Source organism: Puma concolor, chromosome B4 (assembly GCF_028749965.1).
Source record: "Puma concolor isolate L17-30 chromosome B4, mPumCon1.1.hap2, whole genome shotgun sequence".
Taxonomy (NCBI): domain Eukaryota; kingdom Metazoa; phylum Chordata; class Mammalia; order Carnivora; family Felidae; genus Puma; species Puma concolor.
The window spans coordinates 132,780,645-132,798,096 of record NC_141673.1 but is presented as its reverse complement, the minus strand read 5'-3'; the positions used below and the strand labels follow the sequence as shown (position 1 = coordinate 132,798,096).

At 41.0% G+C, this 17,452-nt stretch overlaps 1 protein-coding gene across 13 annotated transcripts in view; it reads right to left on the bottom strand.

The window, feature by feature from the left end:
- The window catches only part of USP6NL (USP6 N-terminal like), a 245,065-nt gene that overhangs the window by 8,289 nt on the left and 219,324 nt on the right, over positions 1–17,452 (bottom strand). For 11 of the 13 annotated variants that reach the window (XM_086714968.1, XM_086714971.1, XM_086714967.1 and 8 more), the window contains 2 exons: positions 4,742–6,119; positions 2,724–4,151 (listed from right to left, as the gene is read on the bottom strand). In XM_086714968.1, the coding sequence (XP_086571094.1) occupies positions 4,145–4,151; positions 4,742–6,119 (1,385 nt within the window). In that variant the 3' untranslated portion in view covers positions 2,724–4,144. Of the gene's footprint in view, positions 1–2,723; positions 6,120–17,452 lie in introns of those variants that run through there. The other 2 variants (XR_015254038.1, XM_025930664.2) reach the window with 2 other exon arrangements.

Genomic DNA, 17,452 nt, shown 5'->3' with positions numbered 1-17,452 from the left:
GACTGTGCACATTTTCTCAGCTCCTCACATAGGGAAAATGCACTTAGGTTTGCAAATGCAGCTTAGGCCTATTTTTAGCATGTCCACTTAAGGAAAATGACAGAGGTTGTCCAGGAAAATGGAAACCTTACTATGACTCTACCAATTTTGAAGAACTACTGTAACATATAATGAGAGAAGGTCCAGGGTCATGCCGCCTTCCATTTGAAGCCATTTACACTTTCCACAACTGCCAGTAGTTCATCAAAATTTACAGAGACGGCTGGAAAGTTAATCCTTCCAGTAGAATTTTTCCTAACTTACCTGAAATCAGAGTTTCTAAACCCTAAAACCGATCTGTTAAGAACTTTTGAGACAGTTCATGGTGAGAATATAAGACAATCAAATTTAGAGAGATTTTTATTTATTTTTAGTATTAGTATTAGTATTAGTATTAGTATTTATTTATTTATTTATTTATTTATTTATTTATTTATTTAGAGCTTAGCTGAGGAGTGCCTGGGTTGCTCAGTCGGTTAAGCATCCGACTTCAGCTCAGGTCGCGATCTCAAGGTTCATGGGTTCGAGCCCCACATTGGGCTCTGTGCTGACAGCTCAGAGCCTGGAGCCTGTTTCAGATTCTGTGTCTCCCTCTCTCTCTGCCCCTCCCCAACTCGCGCTGTTTCCCTCTGTCTCACAAATAAATAAACATTAAAAAAAAAGAAGAACTTAGCTGACTGAACGGGTGAAAAATACCATTACCTGATGCCTGGGTTTCACCCCAGGTTCTGATTGAAGTGGCCTAGGGTAGAAACCAAGAAGAACATTTTTTTGTTAAGTTCCCCCAGATAATTCTAAAGAGTAGCAAGGGTCAAGATACACTCCTATGAAATCTAAAATTTGTTCCTTTATGCCTCAGTGCTCTTATGGATAAAATGGTGGCAATTAGGCTTAGATTTTCAGATAAATGAAAATCCTTCTGAAAGAACAATTCATAACTAAATGTTAAGTGGAATCCTTTCTTTTTAGTCTCACTACCTTGGGTCACTGAAAAAATAAGGTTTGGCTTATTAAAACCGCCTGATCAATAAGCATTAATATCCATATTACAGAGGGACATATAAAATCCATTAAAGGACAATCAAAGATCCCCAAACTGCAATTATAATTAATCCACAATCAAATGCATACTAAAAGGTGTGAATCAAAAGACAACTGAGAATGATAACATTCCCAGAAGACGGAGCTGTAGGTCCTCTGTGAATAAATCCGTATTTGTGGGCAGAGCATGCATGTGTTTCTCCAGAAAGCAATCCCAGCAAAGTACTGAAAAGGCACTGTTTCTGTGCTCGCACCTCAATGGGCCCTGAGGGAGAGACCCGAAATGACACAACGGAAACCTCGCTGTTAAGATTACACTGAGTATGACATAAACTTTAGTATTAGAATCTCCTTAAAGTGAAAAAGGCGAAAGCAATCACACCACCATCTGTTTTTCTTCTCCAGAAACGTCCTGTTCTATCTCTTTTCTTTCTTTCAGGAGACACTCTATCATTGCCACTGAGGGGGATCAGGACACGTCACCCCAAAAGACACCACTCTCGCAAAAGAACGACTCTGAGCCAGAGGCATCTCAGTTCCTGCAGTCGCTTATCTGCCCGAGAGTTCTCCCCAAAAGTCTCGTCACAACTCCCATCTCCAGGCCACTCTGCTCTCTCCAGCACCACACCCGACACCACCACGCACTTCCCATCGCCCATCACTTCTCTCAGGGCCACGTGTCTTCCCGGGAGTATCTTTCTTCCCTCCCTCTCCCTGCTAAGTTAGCTGCACACACCCCAAGTCCAGCCCTCCGTTGAGTTACTCAGGACCGGGCACCGTGTGAATGCAGGATGCACCTGTGAGAACGCTTCTGTTTTTCTCTTGTTGATCTGCTTCTGTCAGACCAAGGTACAGGCTGTGGCTGGAGAACCCGGCAGGGTGGAAGGAAAATAATTTTTCTTCCCCTTTAGTACTTTGAAATCTGACTTCACATTTACGTATACACATCTCTCTCAGCTTTAAAAAGCTGTCTATTTTTTAAAAATCCAATAAAAAGTGTAAGTAACTGAAAGAGTCAAAGTTTTAAAACCCTTTGAGACTCCGGGTCCAGTCTCTTTAACTTTTCAAACTAGATATTGAAACAATATACCAAAGTGCTTATTGTGTGAGGCAAGACTGCTATAAGGAAAAGAGTGGATAATGGCCAGATATTTACAGCGTGTGCAGCTCTAAGGATCAGCCTCTGCTCTGTGAGGACCCTCACCAAATACAGTTTCACGATTATATTTAACCCACTTTACTAATATTACTTCATCTTTTATCATTATTCCATTATTTATCTTTTATTACAAGATAAATATGAAAGACTAAAATGCTACGGTAGCAAAATAACTTCAAATTAAAGTTTCCTACTTGAAAAACTAATGGACAGAGAGCTACATTTTATAGTGGGGAAGACTGGAAATACCTTATTGCTATTGATAATGGCAGACAAAATAAAGCAAAGGTGATGTAGTTCTAAATACAGCACTCCTGGAAATTAATAAAGTATTTAACATACGACTGTGATATATATACATATATATATATATATATAGTCATGTAGGCAAACACTGAGTAGTATATCTCCTCAATGAGAAGAAAATTAGCTTCAGAAGCATCAGAGACGCAGCACTTTTACCATATGAAAAAAGCACGTGAAAGACACAAAACAAAATATACTTATTACTTTTAGCATGTTAAAAACAATCACATCAAAAAAAGTATACAGATAAAAATGTCATAGATGACATAAGAAAATAGTGTATATATATATTCTGCATATATATATATGTATATATATATAAATCTACAGTATTTACCACTGTTGACATATATATTTTGGAACAGCTCAGATGCTGCCATCATACCCTAAATTGTACAGCTTGGTTTATTACAAGTCACAGAATCATGGTTTAAAAATTCGAACTAATACCCTTAGCTGCATTTCGTTATATACATGTCTTTCTAAGCCTCCACATGATCCGAATCAAGAGCCCAGGGACAGCAGGGTTTTGTCTGTGCTCCAGCGTCGTGCTTAGCTGCTAACACACTGCATTTGTTTTGCCATTTAATAACATCATTACTGAGTTGATTAAAATTACATTAGACTCATTATATACATAAAAAATATTGTCACATTCACTAGCTAAACAAATGTTACTCTCATTTGAAAAGATATACTTCGGTACCTTGAAAGTTTAAAGCTCCAACTTGTGACAAGAAGAGCCATGGACGTTAGGTTTATCCTACTCTCTTCATTATTCAAACACCAGGCAAGTATGCTGAAAACGAGCTCTCCCGTTAAACACAAAGTCATACTTTCTGGGAGTGCCCAAAACTTTGCCAGCATTTTGGTAATTGTAGTGTAATAGAGTATTTTAAAAGACATTGCTCATTTTTAAACCATGAACCTGAATTTTTTTCACTGAGAAAGAAAAAAAGGAGATTTTTGAAAGTATGAAAGTCACACTCGTTTTTAAAAAAGACTAAAATCTTAAGACTCCTATTAATAATTAGGATCATTGTTTACAGTTTTACACAGTGATAATTTAGTGGCCCAAGGGCAGTGATACCCACTAGGGCCTTTAAAGAAAGAGTACCAGGAAAAGATCGTGTAAATGAACGCTCTGGGCCTGCAGGAATCGAAAGGGCAGAAGTGAGAAGTCACCATACTGCTGATCCAGCTTTCGAATGAACTTCACAGGAGCTGCTCTGCTGCTCTGCTGCCCCGTGTGAGCGCGCACTCATCAGTAACTCCTCCTGCTGGCATCCACTGGAGAGCAGGACCTCGGCGCTTCCTTTGCATCTGGCAAGGAGCATTCTGCTCTGAGCTTTGCAAGAGTCAGACCAGAACAAAGGGCGCCGAACGCACTAAAGCTGCTCTGACACTGATCTCAGGGTGTGTGGATGCAACGGGCAGTGCGGCCGTGCCTTTGGCCATAAACTTACTTTGAGTGCCCCGATGTTTGAGCACCATTAAGTGGTGAGCCTTGCTCTCCAGTGTCTTTAATTTTCAGATGGAAAGAAAATGGCTGCAATGGCAGAGAAGCTGAATCAAGTCGGGGCAGACCCTTACATCACTTTAGGACCTGGGTGAAAAACAGATTGGGGGGGGGAGGAACTTGAGTGAAAGATAAGTTAAGGAAAGGAAGAACAGTAAATTATGCCATGGATATATATTAAAATTAGTTTTTTTAACGTTTCTTTAGTTTTGTGTTCAAATGTGTGTGCACGGAGGCCTTTTGGTATCTATTAAAAGATACGTACACGACATCTAGCCTTAAAAATGTCTATTCTATGCAGTTTTTCAGTGCTTTATAATGTTTCTCAAAATAGCATAGGCTAACGGAGTAAAAATGCTCAGGTTTTGGAGAAAGATATAAATGAAACTGAGTGATGAATTATCATCATGTGTGCATCCCTCAACACCACTGCTATGTTTCCATGTTAAATTCTTTTGAGCAGATTCAGTGATGATGCAATTTAAAAACTGCTCATCTTAAGCAGCATCTACGTGGGGATGAAACGCTTCTACATATTCTTATTACGAGCATACACTGGAATTGTGCAAGATGTTTACAGTAGTAGGAAATACTGCTTTGGCAATTATAAACATAGCAATGTAGGTTTCAAATGGTTTCTATTCTCTTGTCTTTACCAAGTATAGATAAATTCTCACAGCAATACTGATTCTTGAATAGAAAGTCCATCCCGATTTCTGTAGTGATATCCTGGAGGCGAGGGCCCTGAATATTGATACCCAGAGGAACCGGCATCTTCTAAACCTGGTGAAGTTCTGTATCGCACTGGACTATCTACTGAGACTGCTGGGAGGCTATGGTCCTGAAAGGGAACATGCTGAAAGGCGGAATATTTTGGTAACTTGCTCAAGTGGCTACGGTTAGCATCTTGAGTCCACAGCTGTCCGTGAGTCTCAGGTCTGTATGTGTAACTAACTTCTGACCATTTCCTGTTATCTGGCAGATAATCCACTGGAGGAATGATGAATTTCCCATGCTTTGGTGACTCCGAATTGCCTGAATACCCCCCGGCACCGGTCTCCACAGGAAGAACTTCTATTCGGCTGGATGGCAGGACAAGAGGAAGAGGGCGGCTGTAAGATTTCTCTGGAGAAATATCGACTGAAAGAGTGGAGCCATAAGGTCTCCTGGAAGGATTCCCTGGAGTCCCATGGTTAAACTGTGGCGATGCAAAGCTGCTGTCGGCAGCAGGGATGTGTTTGGGAGAATTTCCGTGGTACACAGGGGGGTTACTGTAGGAGGGTGGGTGCACTGTCCTGCGATCTTCCCCGTCTAACGGAGACGGGTATTTTGTGTAACCTGCAGGCTGCACTTTAAAAGTAAACTTGTTTGAGGCTCTTGATGGACTAGACCCTGGCTCCACATGCTTCCTGGGACTGTGACAGTAAGCTCTTTCTAGCGCCTCTTCAATAGACGCGCTGTTATCATTCTCGGGCACGTTATCGTACTGGGATGCATTGGAGCCCCGTTTCCCTTCATCGACATCCCAAACCTTCATCTTTTGCCTCACATTCGACATCCGAGTATCAGCAGAACTCGGGACGGTGGCTGTGAGCGAGGGGTGTGCTGACCTACTTTTGCCTTCGATGGCATATTTGGCAGTTTTTTCAATAGCTGAAGTGTCTGACGGTTTATTCCACTTGGGCACAAATTCCTTCCTGACAGTTGAAGTGGCATTGCTGTTCTGGTTAGCAGCTGCGTGATTATATTGCCTCGAACTGTCTTGTGGGCCCGATGGAAGTTTTCTTTGCAAATCTGCTTCGTCTTTAAGCTTTTTACTGTCTTCGTCCACGGATTTCCTTCTCAGCGCCCTTACTCTTTCTGGTGTGCCAACTCGACCTTGATGGTGAGGGGAATGCTCATGCTTTTTGTGGGGTGAAGAGTTGCTCTCTCTTCTGCTGTTCAGAGGGGGACTTGACCTGCCCATGCTTCTTTGTCCGTTGCTCAGGTGACTGATGCCAGCAGACTCGGGTGGAAGCTGTCCCAAAGGTTTCCGTGGGTATTCATCCTCTTTACCTAAAGGGAAAGACAGATCCATAAATAACATAAATACAGCAGTAAATAATATCAAATATAAAACCACATGATGAACAACGGTATACTTTTCATCTGAGCACTCATACACATAAACCACAGAATCTGGGGGGTTTAGGAGAAGCAGTTTTTAGGGAGACTGATACTAAAACATACCACAAGTCAAAATCTTATTAGACAATGTGCAGGTGGGAATATTTTATGAACTTATGAGGAAGGTTGATACAATTATGTAACATGTGATTCTTATGTTTTCTTAAGCTATACTGTTATGTGTCTTCAAGGACACACAGCTGACACTCTCATTCTCATTATTACAACCCTTATGCAGGTCAGCAGTTCAAGGTCCTACTGTTACTTTCGCTTTAGTTGGCCTGAACTAAAATGGTTTCAAAATCTCAGTCAAACTTCTATCAACTTTCAGCAGGTCTACCAAATTGAAAAGGCAGGTGATGACCAAGCGTGGTCTCAAAGTTGTTCCCAAACAGCTTACTATTACTATTATTATCTTAAGTACTTGCCACAGTATAACTTCATAATAGAAAGAAATAGTATTCTATCTCAAAGTTAACACCTCTAAAAGGATCCTACTTCAAATGCAAAAGAGAAAAAAAATTTTAAAAAGAAAGAAAATTATATTGGATACTTTCAGTTTTTTATTTTACATAATTAACACCAAAAAATTAATCAAGAATTAAAGGAAGGTGCAACAAATTGGGCATTTAGTAAACAGTTTAGTACATCCACTCTCACCACCGTTATTCACCAGTTATTCAACATAGTGCTGGAAGTCCCAGCCACAGCAGCCAGACAACAAAAGGAAATAAAAGGCGGAAGAAGTAAAACCTTCACTATTTGCAGATGACATGATACTATAAAGAGAAAATCAGAAAGACCCCACCCATAAGCTACTAGGACTGATACATGAGTTAAGTCACAGGATATAAAACCAATGTACAGAAATCTGTTGCATTCCCATATACTACTGATGAAGCAGCAGAAAGAGAAATTATAAAAACAATCTCATTTACAATTGTACCCAAAATACTAAAATACTTACAAGTAAACTTAACCAAGGGAGTGAAACACCTGTAACTCTGAAAACTCTAAAACACTAATGAAAGAAAATGACAATGACAGAAAGAATTGGAGAGACATTCCATGCTCATGGAAGAACAAATATTGTTAAAATGTCTATATTGCCCAATCTACACATTTCATGCAATCCCTATTAAGATACCAACAGCATTTTTCACAGAACTAGAATAATCCTAAAATTTGTATGGAGCCACAAAAGACGCCGAGTAGCCAAAGCAATCTAGAAAAAGAAAAACAAAACTGGAGGCACCACAATTCCAGACGTCGAGCTACACCACAAAGGTGCAGTGATCAAAACAGTCTTGGTACTGGCACAAAAATGGACACAGAGCCCAGAAATAAACCCATGATTAATTAGTCTCTGACAAAGCAGGAAAGTACATGCAACGGGAAAAAGACAGCCTCTTCAACCAACGGTGCTGGGGAAAACTGGACAGCAACATGCAAAAGAATGAAACTGGGCCATGTTCTCACACTGTACACGAAAATAATTTCAAAATGGATAAAAGACCTAAATGTGAGATCTGAAACCATAAAAATCCTAGATGAGAGCATAGGAAGTTATGTCTCTGATACTGGCTGTAGCAACATTTTTCTAGATGTCTGTTTAGGCATGGGAAACAAAAGCAAAAATAACTGTTGGGACTACATCAAAACAAAAAGCTTCTGCACAGTGAAGGAAAAAAATCAACAAAACTAAAAGGCAATGTACTGAATGACAAAAAATATTTGCAAATAACATATCAGATAAAGGGTTAGTACCCAAAAATATATAAAGAACTTCTACAACTCAACACTCAAAAAAAAACCAAATAATCTCATTAAAAATGGACAGAAGACATGAACAGACATTTCTCCAAAGAAGATATACAGATGGCCAACAGACACATGAAAAAATGCTCAACATCACTCATCGTCAGGGAAATGCAAATCACAACACAATGAGATATCACCTCACGCCTGTCAGAATGGTGAAAATGAAACACAACAAGCAATAAGTGTTGGCTAGAATTTGGGGAAAAAAGGAACCCTCATAGACCATTGGTGGGAATGCAAACTGGTGCAGCCACTGTGGAAAACAGTATGGAGGTTCCTCAAAAAGTTAAAGTGGAACTACCCTAAGATCCAGTAACTGCACTACTGGGTATTTACCCAGACAATATAAAAACACTAATTCAAAGGGATACATGGACTCATATGTTTATAGCAGCATTATTTAAAATAGCCAAACTATGGAAGCAGCCCAAGTGTCCACTGATATATAGAGAAGATGTGCTATACATATACAATGGGATATCATTCAGCCATAAAAGAGGATGATATCTTGCCATTTGCTACAACATGGATGGGGCCAAATAGTACAATGGTAAGTGAAATAAGTCAGAGAAAGACAAATACTACATGATTTCACTCCTATGTGGAATTTAAGAAAACAAATGAGCACAGGAAAGAAAAAAGGAGAGACAAACCAAAACAAACTGTTGGTAACTAGAGGGGATGTGGGTAGGGGGCTGCGTGAAGGGGATCAACTGTACACTTGTCCTGATGAGCACGGAGTAATGTATATACTCGACACCTGAAACCAATCTAACACTACGTTAACTCTACTGGAATTAAAATACAAAACTTAAATATAAAACATTAAAAAAAATGAAAAACTGAAAATGATTATAATGTAGATATCCAATAAATATCATCTTGAGAAAAAGACAACAGACTTCTCTTGTACAAATTCCATGGTTTAAAATGTGACTTTCATGAGGCGCCTGTTTGGCTCAGTTGGCGGAACATGGGGTTCCTGATCTGGGGGTTGTAACTTTGAGCCCCTATGTTGGGTGTAGAGATTACTTAAAAAAAATCTTTAAAATAAAATTTTCACAGATTGAAAAATAATACTCTCACTTACAAATATGTGGTTGCTCTTCAGGTATCTTCCTGCCCATCCATCTACAAGAGTTACTGAGTGAGCTCTGCTCTGGGCCAAGCAATGTGTCACCAGAGGCGAGCGCACAGACCCCGTTTTCACGTAGCTCACACTCCGGGTGATGGTAACTTTGTTCTTCACCCACATATGGGACTTTTGAGATATTAAAAAAATATATTCAGTGAGCTTTTCTTTGGGGGGGGGAGGTAGCAGAGAGTGATAGAGAAACAAGATCCTTTAAAGAGTTAAGCTATGCCGCAATCGGAATTAAACCAAAAATAACCTTTGTGACCTTGGAATCCAGGAGTTTTTAAACTTTTTAAGACCAGGCTCTTTTTCTTCAAACCAAATTCCATATGAGGCCCCAATATATAAGGAAAATATAAACACAGCTGCTCTGATGAAAGTGGAAAGTCACCCCTTTTCCTCTTCCCTCAACTGGGCAGCTGCTCAGAGCCCGAGGGTTCAAGGTCTAGTTCTGCCTGCACTGGAAAGATGGGAACAGAGCTTCAGAGAAGCCATGTGATCAATCTCTCATGGCAGACACGGAATGGGATCCAGGACCCCGTGTTTTCACGCCCAGCTCACTGCTTTCTGCCACTGTGGCACATTCATTAAACTCCAGAGACACTGCGGATGGTTTTAGCAGACTCTACTGTGACAATCCTTGTGCAAGCTCTTCATTTTGCACATTTGAAAGCACACAAATCACTAGAATTGGCAATCAGGGTTTGTCCCATTCATTTATCCATTCAACAAATACATATGTATCAAGCAAATACTATGGCCCAGGCACTGCCCAGGGAGCTGCCAATCCAGGAAGGACACCAAGGAAGAAGTTCCCACCCTCACGGAGCACACACGCTAGTTGTGCAGAGCCAGGAAGACAGCACCAGAGAAGGCAGTGGAAGCGAGTGGGGGTGGGGCAGGACCGCACAGGGCAGAGCTCTGGCGAGGACAGAGGCGCTCTGTGCCTGGAGCAGGAGACAAGCAGGGACCAGCTGGGGACGAGGCCTGAGGAACAGCAGTCACATCACGCAGGGCCTTGAAGATTACAGTAATGGCTCTGAACCTCTTTCTGAGTTAACTGCCAACTCCTGGGGCCTTTTCAGTAGGAGGAACACCATCTGATACTATCTTACCAAGTTCACGTTGGTGGGTTAGACTTACAGTATGTAATACTTAATGGTGGTAACAGTAATAGCTAATATTCATTAAGCACTTAACGTGCACCAGATACTACTCAAAAAATACATACGGCATTTAGGAACAGGCGTATAACTAAGGTCACTACTCTGACCTCTCACTGTAGAGGAGGAAATCCAGGCAGAAATGACATTGTTCTCATATCTTTTTACCATAATAATGACATTTTACGGTACATGGACACAGTATTTTAAGTGATAACCCAAACGGTGAAATGCTTGTCGATGACAAAAGTTGTCCTTGTCTTTGAATGCTGTATGTAAAAGCATCTGAGGCAATTCCAGTGCAGCATCTGACTAGTCTCACAGGAACTAGCTGGAATCAAGGTAAGAGAGGGGACTCACATGCAGCCCGAGTCAAGAATATTCACAAGTAGTTACTTAGCCTATTGAGTTAAAAACTAACCATACAAATAAAACTAAAATCAATCCGAGTCGCCCAAAAGCTTTCACCCGCTCTACAAATAGTTATCCATTTAGTCCCAGATAAATGTAGGAATTCCTTCTTCCCTATAGACAGATAACACCAACAAGAAAATTATTAAGAAGATATATAGACCTATGTAATTGAAAAACTGAACTTAAGACTCTTCTTTGACAATTTTCTGAGGGCACAGCATAGGAACCTGAATGGCTAATTCGGTGGCTGGCTGATATGCCATCAGAAAAAAATATCGGCCAATCATCACAACACCCTTTGCAGGTTGGTGAGTAGGAACCTGATGAAAAACATAACCACTAAAAGGAACAGGAAAACGCACACCCAGAGAATGGTGAATTCATGCCTGCAAAATGTGCTGTCACAGGGACAAAAGCAGATTAGTTGTAGAGACTCTTACACTGAGCCCTTTAAGCTGCCCCCTTCTCCACCACTTGAGTGGCTTCCGGCAGCCTGCAGAGAGAGAGCCACCAACATTTCAGTTCATATGAAATCATTTAAAATGTTTAAAAAATTCTCCATGGCAGTGTTAAACACCACCACCACCACATTTCAAAATGAACCGTGGCTGCAACGTGCACGTAGGTGGATGCCCTAGAACATCAATCTAGGGGTGAAAGCTTCAAACGCTTCTCTGCCTGGACTGGGAATGCTCACATCCTGCTTTCTGTATTTCAATCTGTATCAATTCACAACCCAGGAAAACTTAATTCACTTGTAATTAGGTCTTTCCAAGGTTGGCTACCTGCTATGGACTGAATGCTTGTGTCCCCCCAGAATTCATATGCTGGAACTCCCTAGTGTAACGGTACTTAGAGATGGGGTTTGGGAGGAAATTAGGTCATGAGGGTGACCTGATGGGATTAGTGCCCCCACTGTCTTCAGAGCAGAGCAGTGGACGGGGCCACAAAGGGAGGTGTGATCTGCCTTGTTTTTAGCCCCACCTCCCTCGGTAAAGGCTTCTAAAAGGAAAGGAACCACATCGCACCACAAAGAGTGCAGCTCATGGGTTCCTTCCAGTTGTGGTCAACAGTGAAGAGTGGCCCCTGGCAGAGTGGAGAGGTACACCCTATTAGAGGAGCAGTGGTCAGGCGGGGAGCTCTGGACCAGGTAGGGGACAGCACTTCTCCCTCTGTCATCACACCCTCCCAACACAACCAGACTGGTGCCCCTTAGAGGGAGGGAAAGGCCGACCCTGATTCCCGTGTGAAGCACTGGGCAGTGCCTGGCACGCGGCAGCCCCGGTGAGGAGTTGCACACTCCACGTCCCCTGAGGTGGACCGGGTACTCGAGCCAGGTTTCACTGACCACAGGACAGGCCTGTGCTTGTTCTTGCCTTCAGCAAAGTCTGTGCCTAGAAGCTACCTCACTGCTATGGGCTGAATTGTGTCCCCTCAAGATTCATGTGTTGAACTAACCCCTAAATCCCTCAGAATGTGACATTTGGATAGAAGGACTTTATAGAGGTAATTAAGGTTAAATGAGGTCACTGGAGTGGGCCTCTCAAACAATATGACTGACCTCCTTATAAGAAGAGACGTACGGACACAGATAGGGAGACTGTGTAGGGAAGACCATGCAGGAAAACGCCCAGCGAAAGCCAAGGAGAGAAGAAACCAACTTTGCCAACGCTTTAACCTTGGACTTCCCAGGCTCCAGAATTATGAGAAAATATTTCTCTGTTGTTAAAGCCACTTTGTCTGTGGTATTTCTATTATAGCAGCCCAAGCTAAGATACTACCCTTAAGTCTACATCCTCAATCTCCAAACTGACTTGCTGTACTAAACACAAATTGTATGGATTGCCTTTTTCTGCTAGTTAAAAATCACGTATTTCATGATAATGAAATTATAATTTATAATTATGCTTTTATGGTCCTAGCATATTTTCAATGTCGACAAAATGTAATGAAACCAATGATAGTAATTAAAATTTATTTTACATAACCACGTCAAAAAGACAACTGAACAAATGTGGAAGGCAGACACCGGCAATAACAGACCCATTAAGGGTAATGAGAGTTCCATTACTTTGCAGACTCTCATATGCCATTCTCGATGTCTTGTGGTCACCAATGTATTGACCAGGGATGGTCAATGTAGGGTTGGCTTCCATAGCATTTTCCATAGACGTTTAGCTATATTAACTTATGGACAATCATGGACACGAAAGGGCATCTTTGTAAATGTGCTAACCAGAATTTAAGCAAGATTCCAGATTTGGACTAACTGAACCGGAGTGGAAAGGCGTTAATAAGGGACCAGTTCAGTGGAAAGATTTAAAAACAAACAAAAAACCAAAACAAGACAAAACAAAACAAAACAAACAAACAAAACTTGGGGGGGTGGAAGGAAGAAAGTGGGGAGAAAAGACTATGAGAGAAAATGGAACACCTGTGGGGAAATAAGGCAGTGTCACACAGCGGACCGCTATTCTACTATCTACAGACTTTCATTCTGAAATCCTTTAGATACATAAAAGGCACATATTGGTAAAGACTAACAGGACACACAGTAAAAATGCAGGATCGTGGATATAAGGCATGTTTTTCTCAGGAGAAGGAATAAGAAGATTGAGACAAAAGGGGGAGACCAAGGTGGTAATTCCTGCATGAAACAAAATGGAAAGGTATGTGTCTTACATACATACGTCGGAGATTTAATTTTTCAATATAAAGGGTAAGAAAAGTATTCACCTTACATTTAACACTACTTTATATTCAAGTCAGTACAGAAAGTTTTCTAAGGAAGGGACATTAATATTCTGCATACCTACACATCATAGTAGAAGTAAAAGAAAACTTTAACATGTTCCATTTCCTGAATGGGCAAGAGACCCAGTGGAGAAAAAATTCTGCAACTGTTCTAAAATGTCAAAAAACTAGCATCTCTAAGTTCTTTCATGGTAGCCCATGACACATTTCCCTTTCCCCTAGTAGACAATAACCTAATTAAAGTAACTTCTCCTTTTGTATTCATACCTCTAGTATCTAAGATAGTAAGGGAATCACAAGTAAGGTGCTGACAAAATGTCCATTCATTCATATGTAATAAATATGAATTAGAGTAATGACATACTGTTCATATAAACAGTACAGACACATAATGGTTAATTCATTCATACATTCATTCATTCATTCATGGCTTAAAACATCAGAACCTTATTCTCTCACAGTTCTGGAGGCCAGAAGAGCTTAGCCAGTATCACTGGGCCAAAATCCAAGTGTTGACAGAGCCACATTCCCTTCAGAGGCTCTAGAGTAGAACCAGTTCTTCGATTCTCCCAACTGCTGGTGGTTACTGGCATTCATTGCCTTGTGACCACATCAATCTTCAAGGCCAGCATCTTCCCCCAGCTCTCTGCCATCTCTTCACATCACCTTCTCCTCTATGTGTGTCAGACCTTCTAATGCCTCCTTCTCACAAGGATACATGTAATTGCATTTAAGGTACACTTGGATAATTCAGCATAATGTCCCCATCTCAAGGTCAAAATTTAACCTCTTATAGACATTGACTTCCAGGCTTTGGTTTACCCACTTGTATTTTCAAGTTAAGGCTTCTTTAGAGACACTTTTTTTTTGTCTTCCAATAAAACTTTATTTAAAAGACAGGTGATGGGGGGTGGGAGGGAGGGGAAAGTGGGTGATGGGCATTGAGGAGGGTACCTGTTAGGATGAACACTGGATGTTGTATGGAAACCAATATGACAATAAATTTCATGTAAAAAAAAAACAAACAAACAGGGTATGGACCAACTATGTCAATAAAAAGTAAAAATTAAATAAATAAATAAATAAATAAATAAATAAAATAGATAGATAGATAGACAGGTGGCCGGCCAGATTTGTCTTTTGGGCTAGAGTTATTCAACCTCCAATCTAAAGAGTAGGACTCATTCTAAATTTATCAGTTGAGCTTGGTAAGTTCTTTGTAGACTTTGGGTGCTCTGTATCAGCTATGTCATTTGCAAATATCTTCTCCGAGTCCATCAGTTGCCTTTTAGTTTTGCTGATTGTTTCCTTTGCGTGCAGAAGCCTTTTTATCTTGACGAGGTCCCAATACTTCATTTTTGCTTTTGTTTCCCTTGCCTCTGGAGACGTGTTGAGTAAGAAGTTGCTACAGCCGAAGTCAAAGAAGTCTTTGCCTGCTTTCTCCTCTAGGATTTTGATGGTTTCGTGTCTTACGTTTAGGTTTTTCATCCACTTTGAGTTTATTTTTGTGTATGGTGTAAGAAAGTGGTCCATGTTCATTTTTCTGCATGTCACTGTCCAGTTTTCCCAGCACCACTTGAAGAGACTCTTTATTCCATTGGATATTCTTTCCTGCTTTGTTCAAGATTAGTTGGCCGTATGTTTGTGGGTCCATTTCTGGGCTTTCTATTCTGTTCCATTGATCTGAGTGTCTGTTTTTGTGCCGGTACCATACTGTCTTGATGATTACAGCTTTGTAATACATCTTGAAGCCCGGGATTGTGATACCTCCAGCTTTGGTTTTCTTTTTCAGGATTGCTTTGGCTATTCGGGGTCTCTTCTGGTTCCATACAAATGTTAGGATTGTTTGTTCTAGCTCTGTGAAGAATGGTAGTGTTATTTTGATAGGGATTGCACTGAATATGTAGATTGCTTTGGGTAGTATCGACATTTTAACAATATTTGTTCTTCCTATCCAGGAGCATGGAGTATTCTTCCATTTTTTTGTGTCTTCTTCCATTTCTTTCATGAGCTTTCTATAGTTTTCAGTGTATAGATTTTTCACCTCTTTGGTTAGGTTTATTCCTAGGTATTTTACGGTTTTTGGTGCACATAATGGTTATTAATACCCAAGATCTACCAGCTAAGAAATCAGACGTAGCAGGGTTTAGAGAGAAAAAAAATCTGGTGCAGACAAAATGACACTGTATCTAATTAATTCCTAACTGGTAATTTCTCAATAGGTACTAGGGCCTTGTAGCAGGTAGAGGGTGAATGCTTCAAATGTACAAAGACATTTAGAAGACAGAGCCTCTTTGCCCCCTGCAGAGATTTCCAGTAAGCATGGAAGAAGGTACAACAATGGGAAAGAGGCAGTAGACGATATAAGAAGGAGCCTTCCAAAGTGTAGGCACTTGAAAAACCCAATTCCTTCCAATTTTAAAGACAATAACACATGCAAGACTAGGGAAGATAAGGATATTCACAGGTGCCGGGCTCAACAGCAGGCTAGGATATGTTTAATTTAAAACAGTGTCCGGTCACACCTCCTTTCTGTAGTGATCTGTGACCTGGGGGCAGGAAAGACTAACAGGTGGAGGTAATACATGGCTCCTGATCCTGGCATCAACATCTACCTTCCATAATAAATACCTGCTGACTGACGACACTGTGGGACTGGGCCACGTTCAAGTTATTCCCATAACTGACCAAACACTCTGACCAGTGTATAATTCTCAGTAACCCAATGATGCTCAAATGTACACACGCTGTCTGCATTTCAGTGCAGGTCCTTGGCCCTCAGGGCGACACTGGCTGTGGAGGAGGGCTGTGTCTCAAGAGAGGAGAGGGAATGAGAAGGGGCAGGAAGAAGTGACTGAAAAGAAAAGAGGGAAAGAAAGCAGGAGAGAGGGGGGAGGTGGGGTGCCATGAGGCAGAATAACGGAGAGGGCCACAAAGAGAAGGAAGCAGAGCAGAGGGGCAGAAGGTGGAGACGGTTCCACAGGGAACCGAGGCGCCGAGCAGCGGCTCCCTTCCTGGGGCTGCTCAAGTCTGGGTGGGGATTTGCTCGTGTGTGTGTCACAAAAAGTGGGCAGGGCAGAGGCCTCTCCATTCCAACGGCAATGCCAAAACTCAAGGACTTTGTGCCAGGGCGACCCGACCTCGGTAATTATGGAGTCTGGAAGAAAACTCTACTGAACACTGCTGTAAAGGCAATTCTTTTCTGAAGATGAACTGTTCCACTTTCACTGAGCTGAAGATATCTCTGTAGACCCGTCAAGAAGGACAAATGCCATCACCCAGAATATTTTCATATCCTAATAAATACGCTTTGCCCTTTTCCCACAAAAGTCGATTCAAATAAGCATTAAACATTCTTGCCCAATCTCTCCTTAGATCCATCTGAACCGACTTGAACCCTGCCACACACATACACACTAACACTGCTGTACTTGGCTTTGCTTGGTTTACCTGTCTCCTTTCACCCCTACCCAATGGAGTGTAACTACAAGATTCAAGCATAACTGATGTCAGCGCAGATGGCTATACACAGGCAATATGTATTAATATTTATTATCCATACTTTCGTTCTGGACTTCTTTTCAGCCACAATACTGTGTGTGCTCATCCCACTAGAGCTGCCTGCCTAGAATTTAAATTCTTCCCTTCTTAAAAACATAGGTGTTTAAAAGAATTACTGCCCTATTCTTAAAGGGTAGGAAAGCACCACAGTGCCTATCATATGTGACAGTGACACAGCTTTATGAAAATACCACATTAATAACATTTTTCACCAGCATTTCATCAAAAATGGTATTTTCATGCCAGTACCAACTTGATATATTTCAGAGTAAAGGCAAAAAAGTTTATTAGTTGCTTTTTTTTGATTTTTCTTTAAAAAAAAAAAAAAGTAAGTAAAAAGAATACTCTAGCCATCCCTAAAAAAAAAAAAAAAA